The sequence below is a fragment of the Argopecten irradians genome, chromosome 4 (assembly GCF_041381155.1).
Source record: "Argopecten irradians isolate NY chromosome 4, Ai_NY, whole genome shotgun sequence".
NCBI classification, from domain to species: Eukaryota; Metazoa; Mollusca; class Bivalvia; order Pectinida; family Pectinidae; genus Argopecten; species Argopecten irradians.
This window is the reverse complement of record NC_091137.1, coordinates 20,147,022-20,160,713: the sequence shown is the minus strand read 5'-3', so window position 1 is coordinate 20,160,713 and position 13,692 is coordinate 20,147,022. Positions and strand designations below refer to the sequence as shown.

At 37.6% G+C, this 13,692-nt stretch overlaps 1 protein-coding gene across 3 annotated transcripts in view; it reads left to right on the top strand.

The window, feature by feature from the left end:
- The window catches only part of LOC138320886 (kynurenine aminotransferase-like), a 28,908-nt gene extending 20,533 nt beyond the window's left edge, over positions 1-8,375 (top strand). For all 3 annotated transcript variants that reach the window (XM_069264175.1, XM_069264172.1, XM_069264174.1), the window contains exons 3-13: positions 760-811; positions 1,363-1,461; positions 2,372-2,521; positions 2,711-2,797; positions 2,914-3,033; positions 3,288-3,408; positions 4,427-4,593; positions 5,051-5,252; positions 5,690-5,763; positions 6,483-6,569; positions 7,672-8,375. In XM_069264175.1, coding sequence (XP_069120276.1) covers positions 760-811; positions 1,363-1,461; positions 2,372-2,521; positions 2,711-2,797; positions 2,914-3,033; positions 3,288-3,408; positions 4,427-4,593; positions 5,051-5,252; positions 5,690-5,763; positions 6,483-6,569; positions 7,672-7,731 — 1,219 coding nt within the window. In that variant the 3' untranslated portion in view covers positions 7,732-8,375. The remainder of the gene's footprint in view (positions 1-759; positions 812-1,362; positions 1,462-2,371; positions 2,522-2,710; positions 2,798-2,913; positions 3,034-3,287; positions 3,409-4,426; positions 4,594-5,050; positions 5,253-5,689; positions 5,764-6,482; positions 6,570-7,671) is intronic.
- Positions 8,376-13,692: the final 5,317 nt, after the last annotated feature.

The following is a 13,692-nucleotide window of genomic DNA, read 5'->3' as shown; positions in this document are numbered from 1 at the left end:
TCCTGGAGTTCTGCATGGATTGTAACCAAATTTGGCCACAAACATCCTTGGGGGAAGGGGGAAAGAGCTTGTATAAATTTTGGCTCTGACCCCCTGGGGGCAGGAGGGGCGGGGCCCAATAGGGGAAATAGAGGTAAATCCTATAAATCGCTACTTGTCCTAGAGTTCTGCATGGATTGTAACCAAATTTGGCCACAAACATCCTTGGGGGAAGGGGGAAAGAACTTGTATAAGTTTTGGCTCTGACCCCCCGGGGGCAGGAGGGGCGGGGCCCAATAGGGGAAATAGAGGTAAATCCTATAAATCGCTACTTGTCCTAGAGTTCTGCATGGATTGTAACCAAATTTGGCCACAAACATCCTTGGGGGAAGGGGGAAAGAGCTTGTATAAATTTTGGCTCTGACCCCCTGTGGGCAGGAGGGGCAGGGCCCAATAGGGGAAATAGAGGTAAATCCTATAAATCGCTACTTGTCCTAGAGTTCTGCATGGATTGTAACCAAATTTGGCCACAAATATCCTTGGGGAAGGGGAACAGAACTTGTATAAATTTTGGCTCTGACCCCCCGGGGGCAGGAGGGGCGGGGCCCAAAAAGGAAATAAGAGTTAAATATTCAAATTCCTTCAGAAAAGAAACAATGAACCTGTATTCAGAACATGACTTGACATTACAAACCAGGTGAGCGATACAGGCCCTCTTGGCCTCTTGTTTGTGTTTTATTATGTACGTATGATGAAATTGACTGCTGGTTGCATTGACAGGGTTGAGTTTGGAAAGTTAGCCAAAGAACATCAGGCATTGAATCTTGGTCAGGTAAGAATACTCATCATTTTTGGGTTCAGTACTGTATTTGGCAGTTAGTGCAAGGGGCACTTTTTTATAAAAAATAAGAATGTTGAGAGGATGATTTATGGGACCAGATTAAGACCTTTTAATACTAAGATTATTGCAGAAAGCTACAAATCAATATGCAAAAGAAATGCATTAAAAAAACTTTGTATGCATATTATTAGTTTGCATTTAGTAAAGACTGAAATTCTAGGTCCATGGAAGTATACACTTGTAGCCTTGAAAAGGAGAGGGAACACTTATTGGGTCGAGTGAGGTAAATGAATCGTACTACAACATGTACATTCAAAATAATGTCTTGTGAGCTGATATCCTTTGTAAACTCACATGGTCTTGGCCTTTTCATAAATTATCTTAAGTTGAATGAACTCCAGCCAGATGTAATAAAAGTCATGTGTTACAACTACAGCATTTTCACCTTTTTACATATCAACTTTACACATAAAACAAAAGCACGATATAAAGAAGGTAGTCTCCACCATAGACAGTGTACTGGTAAAATTGATGTTTTACAGGGATTTCCCGATTTCAAACCTCCACAACATGTTATTGATGAGATGGTCAAAGCTGTTAACTCAGAAGATGCCTTACTAGCACAGTATGCCCGTAGTTATGTAAGTATACAAACAGTATGCCCCTAGTTATGTAAGTATACAAACAGTATGCCCGTAGTTATGTAAGTATACAAACAGTATGCCCTTAGTTATGTAAGTATACAAACAGTATGCCCGTAGTTATGTAAGTATACAAACAGTATGCCCGTAGTTATGTAAGTATACAAACAGTATGCCCGTAGTTATGTAAGTTTACAAACAGTATGCCCGTAGTTATGTAAGTATACAAACAGTATGCCCGTAGTTATGTAAGTATACAAACAGTATGCCCGTAGTTATGTAAGTATACAAACAGTATGCCCGTAGTTATGTAAGTATACAAACAGTATGCCCGTAGTTATGTAAGTATACAAACAGTATGCCCGTAGTTATGTAAGTATATAAACTAACAGCATAGTAATAACATACTTATAAATAATTGTGAAATAATTGTCAAAAATATCGTGAATGAAAAGTTTCAGTACTGCGATACAGTTACTTATTTTAGACACAATTTTATAAGGATGGAAGGTTTCTGGGAAAAGGATGTAGTAATGTGTTATGTAGACTTTGGTTCATGAGTGAACATAATCGGAAAGTATATATTATTGAGGTGTCCAAAAATGGATAGTAGAGTGTCACTGCTGATGAGCCCTAATAAGAATAAATCATTGATGTATAAAAAGTACCACCACACAGATAGGTAATGGCTGAGTGACAATCGTTTCCTGTGTAAATGCAATTGTTTGAAGCATGCAATGTATGCCTGTAGTAACATATTAGGTATACAAACACAGTACATAAGTGGAGTATTTTAAAAGTAATATGGGGGCTCTCTTCATAGCTTAAATAGTTTTTTATTTTCTATGTTATGTTTTAAAAGACTACAGGAAATGTGTTGTATCTAACCGTCTGTAATTTTATGTAATAGGGTCACCCACGACTGGTTAATGTTCTGTCTAAGCTGTACGGCCCAATCATGAAACACGAGATTAACCCATTGACAGACATCACTGTCTGTGTAGGAGCGTATGGTGTGCTCTTCTGTGCTGTCCAAGGTTTGGTGAACCCAGGGGATGAGGTGAGTACTACCAATATGATACTAACACAGTGACTTTCTCTATTTACATATATCTGTCCATATTATGAGTAAGTCATGTGTTTATGAGCAAAATGTCTTATTTCTACCTACAAAAAGTATAGAAAAGTTATTTATCCAACAAGATTTTTGTGTTTAACTAAATGGTTAATGTATAATCATTATCTACAGGTTATCATCGTTGAACCCTACTTTGACTGTTATGAACCGATGTCTATGGTAGCTGGAGCGACACCTGTATTTGTACCCATTAGACCAGTAAGTAGTATCTGTAAACAGATGGTGATGTCAATGTTTGTATATCTCTAACACAGGCTAGTGTATATATAGATAACAGCAATTTGGATATGATGTCCAATACTTGTGTATTTTAGACAAAAACTGGTGCCATGTCCAGTGCAGACTGGAAACTTGATCCTGAAGAACTGGCCAAGGCATTCAACAGTAAAACAAAGGCCATCATCATCAACAACCCAAACAACCCAATCGGCAAGGTAAGTGTCAACTACGAGGTGCTTGTATTAAGATAAATACTATCAGTAGCAGTAACAAAAGCCACCAGTAAATGGTCAGCCTATAATGTGAAGTTTTACCGTAATTTAGTTGGTGTTGGCCTTATGGTGAACTGTATTTAAATATAAGTCAGTTTACCTTGCGATGACCTCACGGTAACCTTTATCTTATTAGAGTAACCCTACATTGTAAAGTTTAGTGATTTGATGAATAATGATCTTTATCTTTTGTGTAGGTTTTCAAGGAGGATGAGCTCCAGGTGATTGCCGACCTTTGTATAAAACATGATGTTATATGTATAGCTGATGAGGTGTACGAATGGCTCACCTATGACAACTGTAAACATGTAAAGATTGGTGAGTATATATGTATACCTATCAGTCAGTCCAGTCTCTATCTTAGCACAGATTATATCATTTTATTTACCAACAATTCTTTCAACTGCTACACATTTCTTTATCATGATGTGTTTCAGCGACGGCTTGTTGTCTGCAAAAGTCTGTTGCCAATAATTGTCTACAAAAGTTTGTTGACAATGGTAAAACAATTTAAGAGCATTATGCAACTAGTCCGTAGAAGATGTCCTGAGTTTATGTAACATTGTCCCAGCTTAAGTAAGCAAAGCTGTTGATAGGAGATGTGTAAACACATCAATGAGCTACATTTCACTCAAATAATCTGTGATATCTGTTTTTCTTATGGTATGATCTATCAATAGAATTCATTTTACAGTTTTTGTATCACTCGCAACGGTGATACTATGGTGTTGTTTTTCCGGCAGCGGCATTGTCATCAACATTTCACTCTAAAGTTTTGCATTTAGCTATGTTTCTCAAAAAGTTTAAGTCAAATCTTAACCATACTTTAAACATAGCTGAAGGACGTCGTTATCACATCAACACACCGAATAATTGCAGGATTCATTTCAGGCTGTGGGATGCATAGCTGTGAAACTTAAGGATGCTAAACTATTGAAGACTATTAAAGACTTGACTTTAAAGTTTTGCGTTTAGCTTTGTTTCTCAAAAACTATAAATCCAATCCTAACCAAACTTAAAAAACAGCTTAGGGATATCATTATTACCTCAACCACCTCATTTATTGCAGGATTGATTTCAGGGTGTGGGATTCATAGGCTGTGAAACTTTTTGATGTTTAACTTTATTTTTTTGCTCTTTTTCTCAGAAGTCTTTAAATATTCCATTATAGTTATGTAATAAATCAACAATGCGGTACGGGCGATACTTATAATAACATGTAATTCTTGTATAGAATTAAAGTTCACCTGTGTGTTTTTCCTTTAGCATCCTGCCAGGAATGTGGGAGAGAATTGTTACTATTTGTGAAAACCTAATAACCTTTGTTCTGCTTTAGCATCCCTGCCAGGAATGTGGGAGAGAACTGTTACTATTGGCAGTGGAGGAAAGACGTTTAGCTGTACAGGATGGAAGCTAGGCTGGGCCATAGGACCACAATCACTCATTCAACCAATGCAGATCCTTCACCAGAACTGTATTTATACCAGCCCAACACCTATACAGGTAATTGTCTCGTTACAAGCACATACAGACATACAGGTAGCCCTCTTGTTAAAGGTGACACACAGGTACTGTATAACATGAAGTATTTGTGGGTACATTGTGTACAATGTATTTTCTTTCAACAAAATAACCCCAACCCCTTAATGTTGATAGGATGTACAACAAAACATGTGATATCCCCACCACCTCAGTAGTCAATAACAGAGTACTGGTTATTAGAGACATTGTATACAGGATACTTTCATTCATGGTTAGGGGATTTAAAATCAATTTCTGGGTAAGAAATACTTAGGGTTAGTCTTCGTAATGATGCTTACAGCAATGTATAAAAGAATTTCTAAATTTCTTTTCATAGCTTGAGAGCAACCATGAAAGAAAATTTTTTACAACAAAAAATTCATGTGATACAGTATTGGTTTCTTGACATATTATGGCACTGTTTTCTCCCTTGTAACAGGAGGCAGTGGCCGCTGGTCTGGAGTACGAGCTGGATCTGAAAAATAAGAACCAACTAGACAACTGTTATCTTTACTCTCTGGCCAAGGAAACTCAACCCAAGCGTGACCAACTAGTGGCCATGTTACAGGACATTGGTATGGACGTTACGGTACCGGAAGGTGGATACTTCCTCATGGCTGACCTCTCCAAACTTAAACAAAGTAAGTCATGTTGAGGAACACTCATTAATGAACAGCTATTCTTACAACTACATTCCCAATGGTTAACTTAGAGAGAAATGTTTGAGGGACATTGGCAATGTAAAACTATACAGTGTAATAATCATAAACATTAGAAGAGAAGTGTTACATTGGCCGAATGGTTAAGGTATTCTGACATATTACCATTATTCCTCCACCTCTGGATTTCTAATTCTAATCCCAGTTGTATCATACTGATCAATAGGTGGGTGGTTTTTCTACAGGTACTCTGGATTTCCACCAGCAAAGTCACAATGATTTGTAATATGTATTGGCCCATACAATCATATCCAAATAAACACAAGATACATAGATGGACAGAATCTAAATTTATGCTTATTTATTGAGTATTTGACACTTGGTTTTCTGTTTTAAATTGTGTAACTTTTGTGTTTCAGAAATTCAAGTACCAGATGATGGTGCTGATGAGCCATACGATTACAAGTTTGTTAAATGGATGACAGCAACAAAGGTAGGTTTGAATACCTTAACATGTAACCTAAGTAATAACATAAAAACATGCAGTACCAAAATGATTGATTAAAAACAAATTCCATAAGTCATCTTACCAATTAGGTCAGGAACATTTTAAGTCACTGTCTGAAACTTTTAGTTTAACTTACTGAAATTTTTCCAAGATAATACTTCATACATGGGAAAGATATATTTTATGTCCTTTGAGAGATTTGAGGAATTAAGATACCAATGAGAGGACGAATCAGATTCATTAGAAAATAAAAGAAAAAAGAATGCTCTGAGGCAAACAGACATAAAATTAGATTATAAGTTGGTCATGTACCTAGGCAGTTAACCAATGAAACATTTACTGTACCAGTATCTTACTTTTGCTGTGACTTCATTTCTTTATCTCACGCAGAAAGACTTCGTATTCCATGCCAATTTAATTTTATGATCTAGACTTATATAGTTTACCTGTATTTGAATTTATTTTCCTGATTTCTTATCGCTTGCAAAATACTTAAAAATTAATCACATGCGTAAAATAAGTTAGTTTATAGCAATGGTGATTGGTTATGCCCATAGGAATGGTTATAGCAATTGGTCCATTGCTTTTAGTTGCATGAATTTATGCCAAAAGTTTATACAATTGTATTGTAGAAATTGACAGTAATTTTTCCATCAGCCTTCTATTTCCAACCTTTATTATAAGTTATAAACCTTACATTGTAGAAATTGACGGCAATTCCTCCATCAGCATTCTATTCCAAGGGACATAAAAAGCTTGGTGAAAACTTCATGAGATTCTGCTTTATCAAGGTATATTTGCATTCTCACTGTAGTCCCACTATGTAACCTTACCAAGTGCAGTTTTCATTCATATAGACTATGAACTACAGCCGCTTGACGTCATTATCATGGTAGTGTCACAATTGTCGTGCCAGCAATCATGGAAAATGGCTGTTCAAATGGCTGTTCCATCCTTGACGATACCGAAAGATTTATCCATTATAGATGTGAAATCCCTTGGAATTTCATCATAAAATTGTAACCAAATTTAAATTATATGCATTGAACGTCTTTCAGGTGGCATTCATAGCCCATAAGAATGCCGACTGAACAAAGGCAAATTCAACATGAAGTGTGCTAGCTTCATAGAATTTGCCTCTGTTCAATTCATATGGACTATGAATGCCAATTAAATAATGTTCAATGCTTAAATGTACACAGTAAATTGTAACACCAACTGATCTTGTTTGCTTTGAGAGTTCATATTAACATTATATTTTTCACTATAATAAGTGCTCTTTGCTGTAGAGGTTTGTTCGCCTAACCATTCTGATACAGAATGGTGTATATTTCATGACAAAGAATTCATCATTCCTGATTTGTTTTTAAGGATTATTGTTAGCTGATGCAATTTATCTTCTGTCTACTGATCACTTTTCTTCAAACAACTTTTTAGTGGTAATCACATATTGGAATTTTAATTTGAATGGGAACATTTCTAGGAGATGGGATTGTAAAATATCCCATCATAGGGGGCTTGTAGTGGTACCTATGTCTGCTTCGTCCCATCCTCAGATCAAATGTCCCACTGCTACATATTCTGTCTTTGCATATTACAGAGTTACTTCCCTTGTGGGTGGGTATCGATTGTTAGGTCATTATTTTGTGAGTGCAATTCTCAAAATTTTCTTTGAAAAATATGACATTACGCTTATAATCACATGACATCACAATTAATACCTTCTCACAAGGGCAGATAACTGTAATATGCAACAACAGAATATGTAGGAACATAAAATATATCTTTTAGATATTTCTGTTTTATCTAATTTATATTTTGGCACTTCTACAGAACCATGGAGGTAACTGATATGTTATATTTTGTTTAACACTCTGTTATGTTTTATTTCAGGATCCTGAGACTCTAAGGAAGGCTGGTGTAATATTCAAAGAATGGAAGGGGACCATGTAAATGCCTTTCATGATTAACTTAACAACATGCCAGTATGAAATAATATACAGACTTATATCAAAATATAATATATAAATGGAGTGGGGGAGGGGCATATATCAAAATACTATAGGAAAAAGGGGGTAGAAACATTAAAGCGACTCCATCTGTGTATGCTAAACTACCTGCTTTGTTACATTGAACTAACTTAAAGATGTTGTATGCTCTCCTGTATTGTCGACCCTCACAAATTTTTTACTTTTACTTTAAGAACACAGTACTGGGGGGAATAATTCCACCAAGTTCATGTTTACAGAGGTTGACTGGTGTACTTACAGTATGTGAATGTACTGGTGTGTCATTTTGTACGTAACCACAGCATGGTATTTGTAACTGCTGGTCGGGATGGGTTATCTCCCTCTGTTGCCATTGCTCAGATCTCATTAGAAGACTTGTAATATATATGCCACATAAAAGTTCAGATCGTGTTATATTGCCAATCATGTTATACTAACTGTTATGCATTTAGTGCTTGTTACCACTGTCTTGTGCTATGTACAGAACATTGGTTGTTTACACAACATTTTATTTCATGTACTGTGGTTTTAAATGCCTCATGGAAATTAAAGTTGTAACTATATCGTGGAATAAAATGTATTTTAATACAGTGTTTTACTTGATTACTTAGCTTAGCCTAACAAATATAACTTGTACTTAAGGTCTATTGACTATTTGGTAGTCACATTGTACTGTATTGGGATATTTTGAAATCGGGAAAATTTGGCATTCCTTATACCATATAGATTTTGGTGCATAACTTGATTTGATCAAAAGAAAAAAAAAGAAGAATTACTTTGTCTTTACACATAGATCCTGCAACAATGAAAACTGACGTGATTAGTTTTGAAGCCTTATTGATATAAAGACAACCTTTTGAAATATTGGTCTTCAATAAAAGTGATTATATTATGATTAATAGTTCACACATCTGTCGCCCTATGGATGGCTGTGTTGGTCGAAATGACGACAAGGAGTAGGGTAGAAGCTTGTTGACGGCTTTTATTCAAAGTGTAGACAAGAGTTCTCACTTTCTCTCTCTCTCAAAGGTGGCCCTAGAGGAGGCGGTGACGTAGGTGTATGTGAGGCGGAAGTACCCAGTCTCAGTCTTTTTCCCGTCTGATGTCCGTCTAATTTCAGTCTGACTGGGGCCTATTGCGGCCCTCTATTTATAATGATTGGGTACGTGACTGGTACACGTGCCGTTGGGACAATGCTTGGCCCAAAGGTTACCCAGCTCATCATAAACTGTCAAAATTTACTAATTTTAATTCAGAATACAGCATTACCGGCGCCTGATGCAGGCTTAACAAAATAGAAATGTTTTGATTTTCTGACTGGACTTGGTTGAGGCTGGACAGAACCGCCTGTAATATGCACATTTTGCCCAAACTATACTGCGCAGTTAAACAGGTGTGTGGACTACGCGATGTCCTGTCATTCCTTCCAGAACATTCCACGTAGTCCCTACCATACCCATACCTATTTGGTAACAATTAATTAATAAGTTGGTCACCTAGTTTAACACGTGCATAGACCGTGCGATGTCCTGCCATGCTTTCCAGAACATCCCACGTAGTCGCTACAAAGTAGGTGCCGTAACAATTTACTGATATTTCGGTCACCCAGTTTGGCCATGCCAAAACAACAACCTAATTCTGGCTGCAAACATGAGTAAACAATCCAGCGTTACTGACCTTTAAATATACTACACATCAATACTAGGTCTAAGCAACACTATATACACCACAATAATGCACTATGAAATTAAACACAGCCTAATAAATATATACATGGTTGTTATTAAATAACTAATACTTGTACTCTTATAAAATACACTATAATTTAACTCAGCCCCGCGATCCACAATTATACACGGCTAACATAACAACTTCTGTCAAGGTTCAACAGGTACCCCACTTCCTGTTTACCTAGCGGGAATATTCAAATATCATATCTATTAATGATATTCATGGGGACTTAAGCAGGGCTACTAGCCTGTCTATCTCTATAGGGTTACAATCGTCTATACCAATAATATCATTGGGGCTTAAGCAAGGCTACTAGCCTGCCTACCTCTGTAGGGTTACACATCTAGTTATGTACATGTTTGCACAAAAGAAAGACTTGCACAGGTAACGTCTTTTTCAGGTTGACAGCACATACCTGAATGTGATCGAGTAATTTAACCAAGACTATGTGTTCACATACCTAATAAATGACATGTAGATATATCAATAGTTATATACAAACAAATAAATACGTAGCCAAATTTTGGTGTGTAAAATTTTGTCGCTTTCATGCCAAACACCAAATCAGCCAAAATATCCCAGTCAACCACAGTTCACCATTCAATTCTTTTGATGTACATCAAAGGACCAAATTATATGTGTCTTATGTTCCCTTCAATTTTGCTCTGATGTTCCAGCGATGGATGTAACAATAGTGATAGTAACCCCTGTAGTATGGAGGATGACTCTCATTAATCGGAACACTTGCGTCCCCATATCATACCATCTGCTAACTTTTTAGACTGCCCATTTCCATCTACCTGGTTAATAAGCAAACATTGTTCCCCAATATTACCATTTTGATTGTGATTTTTCCCTATTCCCTATCATCAGCGACCAGATTGTTGAGGTTTTACTGTACATGTATGTCATTGGCAGAAACATGTACATATTGTAATATTTCTGTGACTAGTGGATGTCGACATAGAATCCTTCTGGACTTGTTATTTCTTATGGCAGATTTATCTGTAGTGTTAACATAATACATTACCTAGAATTATGGTTCTAATCAATGTTCATTTTGATTGAGAGGAAAGGGAAGTGGAAGTCAAAATAAAGGCAATTTCAGACATCCAGATGCTGTAGCTGTTTGGTTCTGCTGGATTCACTCATGAGTTGTGCTTAATGTTACAGAATCATGGACATCACCACGTCCCTGTTTTAAAATTTTCAGGTAAAAAAACAAAAAAACCTGTATAGTGTAATTAATTGTAGTGTTGTCATTCTGCTCAAATATCACTCACCTTATTGTTTTTAGTAAAAATCTAAATCCTATCCATAATTTAATGGCAAAATTTGTTTTTAATTTCATGTCAAAGATTGAAAGAATAATCAATCCCAAGAAAACCATGAAATGATAGAAAACAAAATATTTGCATTTTATCAGCTTATGTGAATGATAAACACCTAAATGATCCACAGATACGGGCTCAGCACAGCACTTCTGTGAATGGTTGATGATTAAAATTGGTATTGTTTCTGATAGGGGTAATTAATTTTGTATTTGGTAAAAGTGCTAGATGAATATTTAAGTGGGAGGAACCCATAATTACATGTACACACATCAGCATGCAGGCTGGTATAGTCACATCTTCAATATTGATTGGAAATTTAACTCCAGTTAGTCAAATGTAAAGATAACATCAGATTGGTTCACCTGATCACTAAGGTCAAATGTGAAGGAATCACCAGACTGGTTCACCAGGCCACAAAGGTCAAATATAAAAGCATCGTCAGACTGGTGTCACCTGGCCACTAAGGTCAAATATAAAAGCATCACAAACAAATAAAAAGCATCACAAGACTAGTTCACCAGGCCACTAGGGTCAAATATAAAGCCATCATCACAGACTGGTTCACCTGTTCACTAAGGTCAAATGTGAAGGAATCACCAGACTGGTTCACCTGCATGGGGCTCACAGGCCCCAAAGGTCAAATATAAAACTGCATCGTCAGACAAAAGTTCACCTGGCCACTAAGGCCAAATATAAAAGCATCACAAGACTAGTTCACCAGGCTACAGGCTAGGGTCAAATATAAAAGCATCATCAGACTGGTTCACCTGGCCACTAAGATCAAATTTGAAGGAATCACGAGACTGGTTCACCTGGCCACAATGGTCAAATATAAAAGCATAACCAAACTGGTTCACCAGGCCAATAAGATCAAATGTGGTGGAATCACCAGACTGGTTCACCAGGCCACTAAGGTCAAATGTGAAGGCATCACCAGACTGTTTCAACTGGCCACTATTGTCAAATGTGAAGTCACCGCCAGACTAGTTCACCTGATCACTAAGGTAAAATATAAAGCCATCACCAGACTAGTTCACCTGATCACTAAGGTAAAATATAAAAATATCACCAGGGTGATTCACTTGATCACTTTGGTGAAATGTGAAGATATTACCAGACTGATTTACCTGGCCACTAAGGTCAAATATAAAGGCATCAACAAACTGGTTCACATGGCCACTAAGGTCAAAAGAGAAGGCATCACCAGACTTGTACACTTCATATGAAATGTATTGCCACTGTACCACACCAAGGTGAAAAGTGAATTGTATTGCCAATGTACCACACCAAGGTGAAAAGTGAAGTGTATTGCCACTGTACCACACCATGGTGAAAGGTGAAGTGTATTGCCACTGTACCACACCAAGGTGAAAAGTGAAGTGTATTGCCACTGTACCACACCAAGGTGAAAAGTGAAGTGTATTGCAACTGTACCACACCAAGGTGAAAAGTGAAGTGTATTGCCACTGTACCATACCAAGGTGAAAAGTGAAGTGTATTGCCACTGTACCACACCAAAGTGAAAAGTGAAGTCAGTATTGCCACTGTACCACACCAAGGTGAAAGGTGAAGTGTATTGCAACTGTACCACACCAAGGTGAAAAGTGAAGAGTATTGCCACTGTACCACACCAAGGTGAAAGGTGAAGTGTATCACTGTACCACACCATGGTGAAAAGTGAAGTGTATTGCCACTGTACCACACCAAGGTGAAAGGTGAAGTGTATTGCCACTGTACCACACCAAGGTGAAAAGTGAAGTGTATTGCCACTGTACCACACCAAGGTGAAAAGTGAAGTGTATTGCCACTGTACCACACCAAGGTGAAAAGTGAAGTGTATTGCCACTGTACCACACCAAGCTGAAAAGTGAAGTGTATTGCCACTGTACCACACCAAGGTGAAAAGTGAATTATATTGCCACTGTACCACACCAAGGTGAAAAGTGAATTATATTGCCACTGTACCACACCAAGGTGAAAAGTGAAGTGTATTGCCACTGTACCACACCAAGGTGAAAGGTGGAGTGTATTGCCACTGTACCACACCAAGGTGAAAAGTGAAGTGTATTGCCACTGTACCACACCAAGGTGAAAGGTGAAGTGTATTGCCACTGTACCACACCAAGGTGAAAAGTGGAGTGTATTGCAACTGTACCACACCAAGGTGAAAGGTGAAGTGTATTGCCACTGTACCACACCAAGATGAAAAGTGAAGTGTATTGCCACTGTACCACACCAAGGTGAAAAGAGAAGTATATTGCCACTGTACCACACCAAGGTGAAAAGTGAAGTGTATTGCCACTGTACCACACCAAGGTGAAAAGTGAAGTGTATTGCCACTGTACCACACCAAGTTGAAAAGTGAAGTCAGTATTGCCACTGTACCACACCAAAGTGAAAAGTGAAGTGTATTGCCACTGTACCACACCAAGGTGAAAAGTGAAGTGTATTGCCACTGTACCACACCAAGGTGAAAGGTGAAGTGTATTGCCACTGTACCACACCAAGGTGAAAAGTGAAGTGTATTGCCACTGTACCACACCAAGGTGAAAAGTGAAGTGTATTGCCACTGTACCACACCAAGGTGAAAGGTGAAGTGTATTGCCACTGTACCATACCAAGGTGAAAGGTGAAGTGTATTGCCACTGTACCACACCAAGGTGAAAGGTGAAGTGTAACACTGTACCACACCAAGGTGAAAAGTGAAGTGTATTGCCAATGTATCACACCAAGGTGAAAAGTGAAGTGTATTGCCAATGTATCACACCAAGGTGAAAGGTGAAGTGTATTGCCACTGTACCACACCAAGGTGAAAGGTGAAGTGTAACACTGTACCACAC